This window comes from Leguminivora glycinivorella, chromosome 14 (genome assembly GCF_023078275.1).
Source record: "Leguminivora glycinivorella isolate SPB_JAAS2020 chromosome 14, LegGlyc_1.1, whole genome shotgun sequence".
In the NCBI taxonomy this organism is placed as follows: Eukaryota; Metazoa; Arthropoda; class Insecta; order Lepidoptera; family Tortricidae; genus Leguminivora; species Leguminivora glycinivorella.
Genome location: NC_062984.1, coordinates 10,308,796 through 10,326,025, shown reverse-complemented (window position 1 = coordinate 10,326,025; position 17,230 = coordinate 10,308,796). Strand labels below are relative to the sequence as shown.

Sequence of the window (17,230 nt, the reverse complement as noted above, 5' to 3'; positions counted from 1 at the left end):
GTAAGTCATTATTATGAAGCCATAAAACCAAAGATTTGCGCAATTAAAAAAAACCTTTAATTCGGTATTAGTAGATTTGGTAGTAACTTTGAATATTGACTGGTATCCCCAAATAATGACAGCGATGACGTCATTCAAATAATTTTGACAGTGGCAATAAGTGCGAGAGGGAGACCAGCCCCAACTTTACCCTCTCATGTGGACACACTTTTTGGCCTAACAACTCAATCTAGCTGAATAATATATAAATCTATGAGTCATACCGGACAACTGTCACTGTACATTTGTAATCCTTATTACAAGGGCATATCGTCTAGCGATGGTTAGCTAAGACAGAGTATTGCGGTTAGTAGGAACGATGTTGAACCTTAGGTTACCTTCAATCAATACTAATACTGAAAGACAATTTTTAAACTTATTGCATTACATGTGTCTAAAAAAATTTCAATGAAATGGCCTGTAAATCTAATACTAAAAAAATCAATATTTAAAAAGAGAGGGTTGAAAAGGGTATAAAAGATTAAAAAATAATAACAAGAAAAAAAGATTTCCGCTGCCGAGGATCGAACCCACGACGTCAGGTCAGGAGCGCGCCCATCGTCTTACGCTACTATATAACTGAGCTATTTAAGCGATAGTAATGGTGGCGAAATATATTATTATACCGCGATGTAATGAAAATACGAATGAATAACTAACTTTTGAAATAATGCAGAAAATGACATCGTCAATGACGTCAATAGTAGAGTTTGTAGGTAAATGAAAAATATGAAAATACTTCTTTCAGTACAGGTTTTAGCGCTTCTTGCGTGCATTTAAAGGTGGCTTATTTTTTATACTTCTTTATTATGATCTTAACGAAAAGTCTGTTCCAATTTTTTTGCTGATATAATTTTTGCCGTGAATGTTCTTCCGAGCTAGTAAAATATTAAACTTCCGTTTTGTTTTTAGGGTGGTTTCAGTAGAAATAGTGTTTCAACACATAATATATGTACAAAACAACCATAACTTCACTTGTCCTATTATTGCTTGTGTCATAACTAATTTAATTACTCCGCTTCTTGTTACTACGAAGTATCATTCACAAAAATAGGTGGTTTCTTAATGTGTTATAAAGGTCATAAATTAAAGTAGTCGAATTTAAAACAAAAGTCCTGATTCCATTTTCGCCTGATTTTTAGCGAATTAAAATAATATTTTTTTTATTCTATTATACGTTTTTTGTCACAAATTTTGGTGGCTTAACTAAAAAAACTATTTCAAATTACCAAACTTAATTTTTGGTGACATAAAAAGTACTGTTATAGAATTAAGTTATTTTCCCAGTAGTAGCAAGACCGGATGGTTCCTAGGCTAAGTTTGTTGCATTTTAAGGGGCATTTCAAATGGGAATTTTTTCCTACTTGTATGGACCCTTATTTATTTGCCCAAATCAAGTATGATTTACATATTTTGGATAATTTACAATCTTCATACTAAAAACCGTATCTCATTTTTAGCGCCATCTATTAAATACCATCATAACAGCATTGATGATGATGATGATGCCTACAATTTTTTTTTTAATGTGTATTGACAGGATATCATGATATTTAAATAAAAAATATGTCATTTGTTCTTATAAAAAAAAAGACACGGAAAAATATTTGGGGAAAATATTTTGGCCACTTCCAGGCTGCGAAACAGCGCCATCTAGTTTAAAACCTTAAAGGCCCATACATTTCAGGTTCACGCTTTTTAGTATGGGCTTTTTCAGTCCCGGTATACATATATATATATATCGTCCATGGACTGTAGTGTAGACTCTACAGTTTGTTACGTTTTAAGGGGCATTTCAAGTGGGAAATTTTTCCTACTTGTATACTTAGACATTTATTTATTTGCCCAAATATACTTAATATATTTTTTCACCACACCAACTGGTAAAGCCTCTTTGCTATTCGAAACCAGACAGCAAATTTTATCTTGATGTCTTAAGCGGGCCGGTAGATTTTCCCTATAAATGATGATTTTAATTTAGTTTTTTGTTCGTGTTCGAGTTTGGAGTGGTAAAAATATTGTGTTTCACTCGGTGTCAAACTTTGTTTAACCTTCGCGCCTTGAAACCCTCGCATCGCTCAAGATTCCACTTTTTGAACCACTCGCTACGCTTGCGGTTAAATATTGGAATCTTTCGCTTGCTCGGGCATCAATATTGGCACGTGCGGTAACAACACCTTTGCCCCCTTGTAAAACAAATAACTATTGCCAGTTTAAGCGCCAGTTGCATCAACCACATTTGATAGACATCGTCACGCAGCAGACGTCTATGGAACTTCCCATACAATACAATTTAACGATGCCAGACGGTTTGGTGCAACCGGCCCTAAGAGTTATTTTGTAAATCATAATTAGAGGACTGACTTTCAGTATTTTAAATCACAATCTTTATTTCATAGAAGTGAATAATAATTTCATGATTGAGTTAGAGGACTGACTTTCAGTATTTTAAATCATAATCTTTATTTCATAGAAGTGAATAATAATTTCATGATTGAGTTCAAGGGAAGCCGCCTAAAATCATGCCAAAAAATAAAATCTCGCAGAAGAATAAAGTACTTACTTCAAAAGAAATTCTATAGAATACTTTGTATATTCGTCCATTCCTTGTTTTTAGGGAAAGTATTTAAAAATATTCGACAAAATTTAATGTTGGTGACATTTCCCTGTTTTTAAGACTATTAGGCATTGTAAATTGTAAAAAAATGTTGTGTTAAAAATGAAAACTGTGCAACGACATGACATGACTGTCTTTTGAGCGCAGTCTAATAATTTCGAATGTCGACCATAAAAGTGATTGTTATGCAGTGGAGTGGAGCATTTGTCTGAAAATAATGGTACTTAACACACTCTGGTCTACGCAGAACTATGTCCAATATGTCATATATAGGTATTATTAAGAATTAATGAAAAAACGATGTCCGAGGTATTTTGCGTTGCGTGAAAGATGTATATCCGGATGGAAGGCCTTGACGAGCCTAAATACCAAACTTTCACTCAGCCAAGACATACTTTTTACCAAAGTAAATATTTGAAGTTTGACGCAATTTCAATCTTACCTAGTTATTTATACTCACGGCGGGGGCACGTGAAAACTTACCCTTATCCTTAAACCGTGTGTTAAACTTTTGAGTATTAAATGGCGTTTGGGGTTCACTAATGTCTTGCTGAAACTTTTTTCGCATATATTAGATTAGCAGAAGTCACGTTCGGCAGAAACACCTTACGCAGAATATGCTTTGGCATAAATCATTTCGCAGATTTTTACCGAATGGTATGTTGACATAATGTTAATGAGCATAATAGTCTTCTAGTCGGACAGTACTTTCGCAGATTATATTTAGGCGGCATTTGTCCTTCTCTTTCCAATTTAGTTTTTGATATCCATTCAAACGTATTAGGGATGCAAGATACCTAAAACCTCCTCGCTTCGCTCGTCGTCATACCTAACGGTGGCTCTGGAACAGTATTTCCTTTTTGATAACGTGTCATAATTTTGCTCTTGTAGTAGCATGCTGGCAAGAGCATGCACAGAGCCGTGATGAGTGGCGGAAAACAGGGGAGCATAATAGTCTTCTAGTCGGACAGTACTTTCGCAGATTATATTTAGGCGGCATTTGTCCTTCTCCTTCCAATTTAGTTTTTGATAGCCATTCAAACGTATTAGGGATAAGAATAAGAATAATTTATTGAAAAACCTTATTGCTAATATTACATTTATGCGTTTCCTTATCTTATGTGCAGTGTTACGTGCGCCCGAACTAGGAAGAAAAATCCTGTATCTCGGGCAAAGAGATAATGTCCTAGGTTAAAACACAATTGAATGTAAACAAATTAAAACCATGAGAACATGTACATAAATAGGTCTTAAAAGCAAATAAACACTTGGATAATATGTGTTGCTATGTAAGCGTTTATAAAATCTAAAAAGGAGGTCGATCGTGGATATTTTAAATTATTTAAACTTTCACGATTATTACACATCATTATTTTTAAAATCGGGACTTAATCGCGTATAACTACATATTAAACTGACCTCCAACGTTTCAAGGACGGCGTTGTCCCCGTGGTCTCGGAGAAGTCGGAGGGTCTTCTCCGAGACCACGGGGACAACGCCGTCCTTGAAACGTTGGAGGTCAGTTTAATATGTAGTTATACGCGATTAAGTCCCGATTTTAAAAATAATGATTTTAAATTATTACATTGTTATTCAAACTACCTATCTTAAATTGCAAGAACTGCATTTTGACAGTTTTCGATACTTAATGTAGGGCAAATTTATTGCTTTGTAAATAGATGCTACCCATTTACAATACAATTATACAAAAACATGAGAAATGCTTGTGAAAATGTTAAAAACGTGATTAATCATTAATATGACAAAAAATGGCAATAACTATAATCAAAGTTTTTATTAATTAATTCATAGTTGTTAAAAAATAACTAAAGTATCAATAATTGAATCTGCCCATTTTACTTAGATCTCCCCATAGTCAATCGAGTTTATGTATCGTCGTTCAGCCATTTTCCTGACGGGACAGTCAGGGTCCCCAGTTTGATGGTGGCTTTGTTTTTTGAAGAGACTGCATGTGGCACATTTCGGGTCTTCTGCTTTATTGGGGCATTCTTTATCCGAGTGGCCTAGATTACTGCAATGTCCACACGTCAGTTCTGGTTGTCTACATGTTTTCGCAGCGTGGCCATAGAAATGACACTTCAGACATCTGGTAAGGGTTGTAAAGTCTTTCACAAGACACGATGACCAGTTAATGAATGCTCGGTTTTGAGAAATTAGAGCTCTACGTATATTGGCTGGGACTTCAATTATGTAATTACAGGTTTCTAAATCTTTCTTACCTGACTTGTGGCTTAATTTTATAGAAGCTATGAATTCTTCTCTAGTTAATTCTGGAAATTTATCGACTATATTCTGCTCGTATAAACAACTGTAGACCTCTTGTTCCCGCATAGCAGACGGTACGCCTAGTAGAATGATGTATGTATGTATGTATAAACTCTTTATTGTACAAAACACAAAACACAAATATGACACAGGATAGACAGTACAAAGGCGAACTTATCCCTTTAAGGGATTTCTTCCAGCTAACCTTTGAGTAGGTGAAATGTGATGAAGAATGGTAGACAAATATAGCACTTAGTACAACAGTTTATAGGAAAGCCCATAAAAATATAAAAGAGACTAAAACAAAAAATAATAAAATAAAATTGGAATAAAAGGTACATCAAATATAAAGAATATATAACAATATATATAGTAAATAAATATATATTTATATATAGTATCTATAACTAGTTACAAACAAGTCATCCATGTTCCGATAGAATGATCCTGGGCCTGCGCTTGAGGGGTTCGTCGATGGTGAGATTCGGAGATGTGCTTTTAAATGTCGATTTCAATTTTTCTATGTCGTCTTTACTATCCGTGCTAATAATAACCCCGCCATTTTTAACTTTACGTAACGCTCTTACATGCAGTTTCATTTCCTCCGGATTAATCATCTTTTGCACAAGGTTTTTTGTTTCTTCGCTTGACTTTGACTGGTCTTTAGGATAAATTGCAACCGAACTGAAATTAATAGGGCGGACTTCTTTTTTATTGCTGGTTTTCACCATATCAGCAAAAGACACAGCGTTTGTAGTTGATGTACTTATAGTAGCGCTAACGATGCTGTTCTTGAGGGCTCGGAAACTTTCTGAAAGGTCAAGTTTTTCTTCCAGCGACTGAAGGGCATAGTGGTTTTGGATGGCCTTTTGTTTAAAAGGCTTTGGTAGAGGACTGCCATGTTTGCGGAACCATGGGAAACTTTTCGGCAGAGGCTTTGGATCCTGAGCTTCTGGTCGGCGTTCAATTTGCCTTCCTTCGAGATGCTGCTAATCTCAGAAAGATAGTTTTCTATGGTGCTCATCCAGTTCTGAAGTTCTGAGGTTGATACCAGGTCTAGGCTAGATTGATCTGGTCTTGTTTGTTGGGCATTTTCATTCCTGGTATCCGAAGGCACTGGTGTTGATGGTGGGCTTCGTTGAGTTTTGGAGCTACGGCCGAATGGACTATTACCACTCATTGTGTATAAAGTTATTGATAGGTACACACTGACGTCATAACTACTTGCACAGCACAACGAAAGAACATCGCATGACACAGTTTGTCAATATCGAGGTCAATGCATATTGCACATGATTTTAATTCGTAAATTAATAAAATAATGCAAGACACGTCTCTTCACACCGATTGTTGGCGAGTATTGTCCATGCAAGATACCTAAAACCTCCTCGCTTCGCTCGTCGTCATACCTAACGGTGGCTCTGGAACAGTATTTCCTTTTTGATAACGTGTCATAATTTTGCTCTTGTAGTAGTATGCTATATGAATATTATGGTACATAAAATATTGCTAAAACAAGTTCGACCAAAGTAATGTTCTGCAAAACAATATTCTGCGAAATGTGTCGTATGTGCGGTACCTAGTAATAATGCCAACTATTTTTTCTGCAAAATTACCATTCGACCAAAAGTGTTTCTGCGAAACATGTTATGCGAAGTGTGTTTCTGACCAAAATTATTCTGCCAGGTGAGGGTAACCCAGAGGTATATCCTTTATTATTTATTACTCATTATGTTTTTTTTTATAAATTTAAATTAAGTACAATTTTCACTAACTTCTAAAATGTATCACAACTACACAGAAACAGAGTACCCAAGCATGTTCTTACTGAATAGTGTCAAACCGTTCACAAAGGTGAACCGAGAGAATTTCATAAAAGTTCTACGAATAGAGGATAAGCCCATATTACTCTGCATAGATCTCGCTTCGTGGTATCATTACATAAGAACCTGTTTTTTGCTTTTTGAACGGGTAAGATGGGTATAAATTTTCGCATTGCTTTAAAAATTACAACCTTGTTTTTTTTAACCGACTTCAAAAAAGAAGGAGGTTCTCAATTCGACTGAATGTTTTTTTTTGTATATATGTTACTCGATATCTCCGAGGACCGATTTTCTAATTTTTTTTTAATCGTACGGGTATAACCCCGAGATGGTCCCATTGGCACCAAGTCGGGGTTTGATAATGGGATCTTGGAGAAATCGAGGGAACTCTTCAAATGTTATAGGCACATATAATGTTTTTAGTGTATTTTTCAAAGGTACACCAGTATTTACGCCTGATGGTAATAATTTTATGGAGCTGATGATGGAAGGTCAACTCCTCAACGGTTAGGAGTTAAAGGATAATTCTTTCACTACTGTACACATATTCGGACTGATACTTATAATATCAATAGGAACCACTAAAAAAATCAATAAATAAATAAACTTAAAAAAATTCGCCTTCAAAAATAAGCGCGTTAGAAAACACGGAAAAACTAAAAAGGAAAAAATAATAAACCTTTGAATTCAGATTTCTTATCGGATTGCAATAATCTTAACATCCAAATTATAAACAAATCAATTATTTTTGGAGTCGGGTCCAGCCTGCGTATCGAGTGGGGCAAACAGGCAAGGCGAGGAACAGGGCTGGTACCGACTACCGTTTTATTTAGTGTAAATTTTACAAGAATCTACTAATTAGGATTAGTGTAATTTACTACATTTTGAGAGGCACTAAAAACTAGGTGGTTATTACAATTTTAATAAAGCCAATCGAGGATAAGGTTTCCTAGGTGAATAGAAGGGGGTTTCACGGTGCCTATTAAATCAAGACAACTATAATTTATGAAGTCACGCGTTCCCTACACACAAAAAGCTACGTCACGTCGTGAGCCAAACGTGCGCCAGATTCTTACCTACCCACACCCATGCGCGGATCCAGGGGGGGGTCATGGGGGTCATGACCCCCCCCCTTGGAGCCCAAGTTGGCCATACAAATAGACCACGTGACCCCCCCTTGGGCCCCGGGCCTTTACCACGTGACCCCCCCTGGGCACGAAGCTGGATCCGCGGGATCCTTTTAATTTACCGAAGATTTTTTTGTCGAATTTCATTTCCCATACGAATTTTGCCAACTACACGTTTGTCAACTCAATCTTTCCCATAATAACATTTGACAACGTTAAAATCCGTCAAATGATAATTTTCCAAACTGTTGTAATAGATCAAGAGCCCAGGCCCGCCAGACCTTCCTCAAATTCTCAAGGATGAAACTTTGGGACAATGTAGAGTTCACATCGGCGTTTAATGTGTGCATATTTTCTAGTTCGGCCCATCGGCCAATTTTTTGCTATCAAGTGATGAAGGTGAAAAAAAAAAGTGCTTACTTTCCTTAAATTCTCAAGGCTGATTTTTATATATGTGTTAGAGCACGTTGTTAGAAATTGGTTATCATCAATGCCAGACCGTTTCCGCCGGCCATAACTTTTGCCAGACGCGACAAAGTTGGCAAAAAACGACTCTAACTTACCTCATTTTCTCAAGCCTGATTTTGATATATGATAGGCAGGGACCTATAACTAGACCGTTTGTAAGCAGCCAGACCAATCGGATGGACCCAACCATCCGCCAGACCGACTTAAAGTTTCGATATGAGCATTAGTAGAATTGAAATATTCCGGGTCTATAAAAGCTAAAAACTTGAATTTTCTACATTAAGCTACGTGTATATTGTATACTTGACGTAATAAGCGACTTTCAAAAATTTTACTTCTAAGGAAATAAAAAAATGAAAGTTTATATGTGGTGCAAGATTAATTTTAAGCTATGAATTTTATTTACACTGCGTAAGTACATGTGTATTTTATTATAAATATAACTTTTACCAGACGCGACAAAGTTGGCAAAAAACGACTCTAACTTACCTCATTTTCTCAAGCCTGATTTTGATATATGATACGCAGGGACCTGTAACTAGACCGTTTGTAAGCAGCCAGACCAATCGGATGGACCCAACCATCCGCCAGACCGACTTAAAGTTTCGATATGAGCATTAGTAGAATTGAAATATTCCGGGTCTATAAAAGCTAAAAACTTGAATTTTCTACATTAAGCTACGTGTATATTGTATACTTGACGTAATAAGCGACTTTCAAAAATTTTACTTCTAAGGAAATAAAAAAATGAAAGTTTATATGTGGTGCAAGATTAATTTTAAGCTATGAATTTTATTTACACTGCGTAAGTACATGTGTATTTTATTATAAATATAACTTTTACCAGACGCGACAAAGTTGGCAAAAAACGACTCTAACTTACCTCATTTTCTCAAGCCTGATTTTGATATATGATACGCAGGGACCTGTAACTAGACCGTTTGTAAGCAGCCAGACCAATCGGATGGACCCAACCATCCGCCAGACCGACTTAAAGTTTCGATATGAGCATTAGTAGAATTGAAATATTCCGGGTCTATAAAAGCTAAAAACTTGAATTTTCTACATTAAGCTACGTGTATATTGTATACTTGACGTAATAAGCGACTTTCAAAAATTTTACTTCTAAGGAAATAAAAAAATGAAAGTTTATATGTGGTGCAAGATTAATTTTAAGCTATGAATTTTATTTACACTGCGTAAGTACATGTGTATTTTATTATAAATATAACTTTTACCAGACGCGACAAAGTTGGCAAAAAACGACTCTAACTTACCTCATTTTCTCAAGCCTGATTTTGGTATATGATACGCAGGGACCTGTAACCAGACCGTTTGTAAGCAGCCAGACCAATCGGATGGACCCAACCATCCGCCAGACCGACTTAAAGTTTCGATATGAGCATTAGTAGAATTGAAATATTCTGGGTCTATCAAAAGCTAAAAACTTGAATTTTCTACATTAAGCTACGTGTATATTGTATACTTGACGTAATAAGCGACTTTCAAAAATTTTACTTCTAAGGAAATAAAAAAATGAAAGTTTATATGTGGTGCAAGATTAATTTTAAGCTATGAATTTTATTTACACTGCGTAAGTACATGTGTATTTTATTATAAATATAACTTTTACCAGACGCGACAAAGTTGGCAAAAAACGACTCTAACTTACCTCATTTTCTCAAGCCTGATTTTGGTATATGATACGCAGGGACCTGTAACCAGACCGTTTGTAAGCAGCCAGACCAATCGGATGGACCCAACCATCCGCCAGACCGACTTAAAGTTTCGATATGAGCATTAGTAGAATTGAAATATTCTGGGTCTATCAAAAGCTAAAAACTTGAATTTTCTACATTAAGCTACGTGTATATTGTATACTTGACGTAATAAGCGACTTTCAAAAATTTTACTTCTAAGGAAATAAAAAAATGAAAGTTTATATGTGGTGCAAGATTAATTTTAAGCTATGAATTTTATTTACACTGCGTAAGTACATGTGTATTTTATTGTAAATATAACTTTTACCAGACGCGACAAAGTTGGCAAAAAACGACTCTAACTTACCTCATTTTCTCAAGCCTGATTTTGATATATGATACGCAGGGACCTGTAACTAGACCATTTGTAAGCAGCCAGACCAATCGGATGGACCCAACCATCCGCCAGACCGACTTAAAGTTTCGATATGAGCATTAGTAGAATTGAAATATTCCGGGTCTATAATAGTTATTTGTTATACAAGGGGGCAAAATTGTATTTTAACGCCGAGTGTGGAATTGAAAAACGAGCAAGTGAAAGGATTCTATAGTTGAACCACGAGCGAAGCGAGTGGTTCGAGAATAGAATCCTGAACTTGCGAGTTTTTTAACACACGAGAAGTAAAATACATTTGCACCCGAGTGTAACACAAAACTTTTCCCCTCACTATAGCGAGGAAACTACAACGCAAAAAATGCGTTTATCACTGCTTCCAGTAGTTCCACAGGTGGTAAATTATCTTTATTACTAGATTCACCTACTTTTATCAATTTTAAAGCAGCTAATTTGACTTTATTCAAGGTCAAATTACTTTACCCACTAGTGGATAAAATGCGTTTTTACCCGCTGGTATTAAAGGACAAAACACGTGTTTCTGAGCTAGTGAGGGGAAAAAGCTAAAAACTTGAATAACGAATTGAATTTTATATTATAAATAACGTAAACAAGGAAAAAACAAATTGGTGCAGTGCATTATAAATTAAATATTCAATTCAAAGAAGTAAACAATCAATGTTACAACGGTATATAACTAAACGAATTTCCTTTCTCCTACAAAACATGGTAACATACCTAAGTGACGAACTTTAGAATTACAAGTTTAGGAAGTTTAAACATTTGTACTCAATACGAACATCATCAACCCCGTTATAACCCATGTCGGAGATGCTGAATTTTCAGACACGAATAAATTTTTGGCATTCTTCAAATACATGTATGCCGTTATAAAAAGTTTAGAATACTTTACGTGTGTACACAACATATACACTTATACTTTCCACCTGAACTTATATAAATGCTTAAATAACTTTTGTAGTATGCGAGGGATTTGACATTATATGCAACATACACATAGTGCCTTTATACATAGTGTGAGGTCCCTCGCCCACAAATTAAAAAGGATCGATCTTAAAACTAATTTTAAACCACCTTGTTCGACGACCGGAAAAAAAGTTTAATTTACTTTTCTTCTTTAAATTTATAATAAAATACACATGTACTTACGCAGTGTAAATAAAATTCATAGCTTAAAATTAATCTTGCACCACATATAAACTTTCATTTTTTTATTTCCTTAGAAGTAAAATTTTTGAAAGTCGCTTATTACGTCAAGTATACAATATACACGTAGCTTAATGTAGAAAACTCAAGTTTTTAGCTTTTATAGACCCGGAATATTTCAATTCTACTAATGCTCATATCGAAATTTTAAGTCGGTCTGGCGGATGGTTGGGTCCATCCGATTGGTCTGGCTGCTTACAAATGGTCTAGTTACAGGTCCCTGCGTATCATATATCAAAATCAGGCTTGAGAAAATGAGGTAAGTTAGAGTCGTTTTTTGCCAACTTTGTCGCGTCTGGTAAAAGTTATATTTATAATAAAATACACATGTACTTACGCAGTGTAAATAAAATTCATAGCTTAAAATTAATCTTGCACCACATATAAACTTTCATTTTTTTATTTCCTTAGAAGTAAAATTTTTTAAAGTCGCTTATTACGTCAAGTATACAATATACACGTAGCTTAATGTAGAAAATTCAAGTTTTTAGCTTTTATAGACCCAGAATATTTCAATTCTACTAATGCTCATATCGAAACTTTAAGTCGGTCTGGCGGATGGTTGGGTCCATCCGATTGGTCTGGCTGCTTACAAACGGTCTGGTTACAGGTCCCTGCGTATCATATACCAAAATCAGGCTTGAGAAAATGAGGTAAGTTAGAGTCGTTTTTTGCCAACTTTGTCGCGTCTGGTAAAAGTTATATTTATAACTAGCTTTTACCCGCGGCTTCGCCCGCGTAATAAAAGTATTCTTATTGAAACGTTTACAAAAAATAAGATTTTCATTTGGATCCGTAGTGTGATGTGGAGCGTAAATGATAACTACTTCGTATGGAGTATACGTTTAATGTGTCTTAAATAACAAGTACATGCCAATATATACTAAGCTATGCACATGTGTGGGTAAGGTGTGGTACACACACTACACCTTCCCCCTCAGAGAAAAAAAAATATTGTTCTATACTATGAGGAATATTTTTTTTCTAAATTAAAAAAAAAAAGAATTACACAAAGTAAAAAGTAAGGAAGACTATCTAATGTAAGCAAAAGCTCTTAGTGAAAGTATGTATTATACAAAATTAAATCTTTTTTTTTTATACAAGTATTAGGTAGGTACAGTAAAAACACTTTGAAGTTGAAAGAAAGAATATTTGCTGAATAATAAATTCAATTTAAAGAGTTACTCATACATTTTTCAATAAATGAAAATTACAAGTTATACAAAATTTGTCTAAAATAAACACAAATTTCCATTATACGCTAGGCACCATACAATAGTTATTACCATGGGTGGGTACCCATGTATTTTTATAAAGGTTATACAACTTATAGGTTATACAGTTACTTTTATGACGGCGTTGATGACGAAACGTGTGTTAAACAATATACCTATTTATATAAAACTAAGCAGAAAAGACTACGAATAACATCATAGACTTAAAAAAAAAACCTTAAAACCATCACTAAGTAGGTATATATTTCATTTCCACAGACAAATAAGTATCCGTCGATACATTTTAAATCCAAATTCAACGTACGTTAAGAGTATATAATTCCAACCCTGGGTACCTGGGAACAATCATATTTCTTATTTCATAGTTTACTGACTTGCAAGTATTATTTTTAATTGATAGACGTCTTCATTTTGTTTATTATAGTAATAACATTGTATATAGTTGTGCATCTAAAGCGTGCTTCTCTTTTTTATGGCAAGGGTACACAACGCATTTACTTACCTGGCCGGCCGACCTTACTATATATTTATTTATTTATTTGCTCAGGATACAAGGATATTTATTTTTAAGCGCGCACACATATAATATATTTACTCACACAGGCAGTTCTTTTAACACGTCCTTACATAATAACCTTCCATGTGTCCAAGGAGTCTTCACGATTGATGCTCGATCAAATCATGATCAGATCTCCAAGGATTCCCTACCTGCCTTGTACCCTGGCGTACCCTTGCTATACCATATCGCTCATGACCCCTCTCGGGCTGCCGATGATACGATAGGCATATTTATAAGTATATCGATTCAGTAACACTCATTAAAACAAAACATTCAATTACCAACCACAATTAAACCAACACCATAAAACTTCAACAAATAAGAATTTCAACAACCCTTGGTTGATCAGACCAGTCGCTCTTTGAAAAACTTACCTGCTTCAATTTACTCGACTTCCAAAATCTCGCACACATACCTAATTTCAAAAAACAAACCACTCTTTTCTATTCCACCCTCTACATTAATAAAACCTCTAGCCATAACTCCGTCGCAAAATAAAACAAAACTTGAACACTCCTATACCTAAATAACAAAAACATTTCATATACCAACAATTCACTTTTAACATTTTACAAAATCATTAAATCTCAAATATATTTATTTTCCACAGTATAATGTCATTTGCCGTGATTATTATATTGTTAAATCCGTGTAAACATATTATAGTCAATTCCGAGAAAAAAAAATCTGAAACATCCAAGTACATTATTATTATTTCTTAACAATCTAGTTCTAAATACTAATTTTCAGTTTTATATGGTCAAAAGTCGGTAAGATTATAATTATATGCAATTACCAAGTTAAATACGATAAATTTGAAATAATCTAAATTATTGCACAATAGATTAATAATGCATTATGTTGAAATTGAAATTCGAGACGTAATAACAGAAGCTACATACCGATCCCTTATATGTGAACACGTGTCGCGGATGACGCGGCCCACCTGTACGCTATGACGAATGTTGTATCCAAGTGCACGAAATCATTTGTTAAGTTTACCAATTTGAATTACTGAATGCAAAGTAGAGATCGAATGATGTAATATTAAAACGTGCCGTACTTTTAACCATATTACTATTTCGTCATCAAGCAGCATTTAATTAGATTCCACATAATATTTAATTTGCATATGCATTGTATTCCTACATCGCAATATTATTAAACTTAATTTCCGTAAATAATAGAAATTGCTAATATTACGTACACATAGACACAATTTTGAAACTTAATTTTTATTACCTACTCAAAAAACGAAATTTAAAATAGTTATCTAATGAAAATAATGCATATAACACGCTTCATATTTATTTTAAACATAAGAAGAAACTGTCAATCAACTGCTTATACTTATTAACTAAAACCATATAACCACCTAGTTTAGATTACGACCATTCCATGACCGTTGTGTGGCGGGACCAGGACTTCGTGTCCAGTCTCCTCGTCGTCGCGTCCTACGTCGGCAAGGCCACGCCCGGGGTCCGTGACGCGAACAATCTCCCAGCTGCAACGTCCAACTTACAACTTGCCAATTTCGTTTATTCGAAAAAAAAAAGATTTATTTTCAAAATCTCCTGATGACATAAGTCTATTTAGTAGATATTAGAAATGTAACTTAGTCCACACTGCACATATTCTTTTTTATTTGCAATAAGCACCAATCCGTAACTTTCGATTTAGTCTCTGTAATCTTTTCACTTTCACTATATGATACTCATATATTTGATATATTAGTCCCATAACACCAATCCGTAAGTTCTATTTATTCTCTTGAAACGTTTCACTGTCACTATAAATATATAATAGTCCTCTTAATTCACTTAGAGTTCCAAATATTTATTTACGAAAGTTCACGGTCAGTAATACTGGCTGGCGCAGCGCGCCGCCAGTGCAGCTCGAGGCCGCACTGGCAGGATCGCCATGTGATGTGGAGCGTAAATGATAACTACTTCGTATGGAGTATACGTTTAATGTGTCTTAAATAACAAGTACATGCCAATATATACTAAGCTATGCACATGTGTGGGTAAGGTGTGGTACACACACTACAGTAGGTTTCTTTGTAGGTACATCTGTCCGCGATTATTTTGATTAAGGTAAAGCGGGGCAATTCTCGACTGGGGGGGCATTGTAACTGATCTATTTGCTGTACGGTCAGCCAAGAAAGTGGTTTACCACTTTTCGACTCTATTGATTGAAAGGTGATAAACCACTTTTTTGGCTGACTGTACCTTACACATATTACTATTGTTTTAAATGAAATTCTTGCAATGATTGTAGAATTGTTACACAGCGACCACAGCTTAGGTAGTAGGTACGAATATGTATGTATTTTACCTATATAAATATTTATACTGGGGAAACTTCATACAACCCACATAGCCAGTATCTCGACGCTATGGTCGGTAGGGTAAAAAGTACTTCCTTGCATTATCGCTTACAATTCTTTCCATTTTGCTTATACTTACTGCAAACGTAAACATATAAAAGGCAAGCAAACAACGATCTTCTTACAGCACATTGAATGTAATAGTTATTACGGATGCAGGATACTCGCCAATGCCTACTTAATCCCTTCCCACTGAGCCGCCTGCATTTTACATTGCCTAGATATCGATTGCCGACCGATTATTCCGACCCCAATCCCTATTCGTATCCCCGTCCCTATCTCTATCCTTGTCCCCGTCCCCATCCCCGTCCCGTCCCTGTCCCCGTCCCTCCCCTATCCCTATCCCCGTCCCCGTCCCCTATTCCTATCCCTATTTCTATCCCTATCCCTATCTATCCCTATCTCTAGCCCCATCCCCATCCCCATCCCCATCCCCATCCCCACCCCCACCCCTATCCCTATCCCTATCCCTATCGCTATCGCTGTCGCTATCGCTATCGCTATCGCTATCGCTATCCCTATCCCATCGCTATCCCCATCCCCATCCCCATCCCCATCCCCATCCCCATCCCCATCCCCATCCCCATCCCCATCCCCATCCCCATCCCCATCCCCATCCCCATCCCCATCCCCATCCCCATCCCCATCGCCATCCCCATCCCCATCCCCATCCCCATCCCCATCCCCATCCCCATCCCCATCCCCATCCCCATCCCCATCCCCATCCCCATCCCCATCCCCATCCCCATCCCCATCGCCATCCCCATCCCCATCCCCATCCCCATCCCCATCCCCGTCCCTGTCCTTGCCCCTGTCAAATTATCATGCTAGGAGGTGAACTTTGAAAAATCCTTTCTTAGTGCTCCTCTGAGGAACTTCCATGTCAATTTGAAATCTCTTGAACCAGAAGTAAAGATAAAAACTAAACCTATACTTATGGCTATTTTGGATATTTTAACCAACAGGGGAGAAAATTTCTTTTGCACCTCATTAGATTTTAAAATCGTTGTATTTATCGTGATCAGCGACCCGATAAACCATAAAAAACGATACCCATATTGTGTTTTTAACTTTACCCCCTTTGCACCCCTTTAGGGGTCAAATTTTCAAAAAAACCTGAAACATGTATTTAGTCATATGTCTTTAGGAATCCTCCTGTGAAGTTTCGAATAAAATAGTCAAACTAATCTTGTTTCCCCATACAAACTTTGAACCCCCCATTTCACCCTTTTAAAAGGAGAATTTTGAAAAATCCTTTCTTAGTGCTCCTCTACGCCATATAAGGAACCTATGTGCCAAATTTGAAATCTCTAGGACCAGCGATTTCGGCTGTGTGTTGATATGTCAGTTAGTCAGTCAGTCAGTT

General features: G+C 36.0%; 1 protein-coding gene across 1 annotated transcript; it reads right to left on the bottom strand.

Annotated features, from left to right (window-relative positions):
- Positions 1–4,516: 4,516 nt before the first annotated feature.
- LOC125233535 lies at positions 4,517–15,397 on the bottom strand. The gene is made up of 4 exons (XM_048139588.1): positions 15,342–15,397; positions 14,865–14,979; positions 5,389–5,781; positions 4,517–5,035 (listed from the first exon to the last, which is right to left on the bottom strand). Exons 1-4 carry the CDS (start codon positions 15,395–15,397, stop codon positions 4,517–4,519), a joined length of 1,083 nt encoding a protein of 360 aa, XP_047995545.1.
- Positions 15,398–17,230: the final 1,833 nt, after the last annotated feature.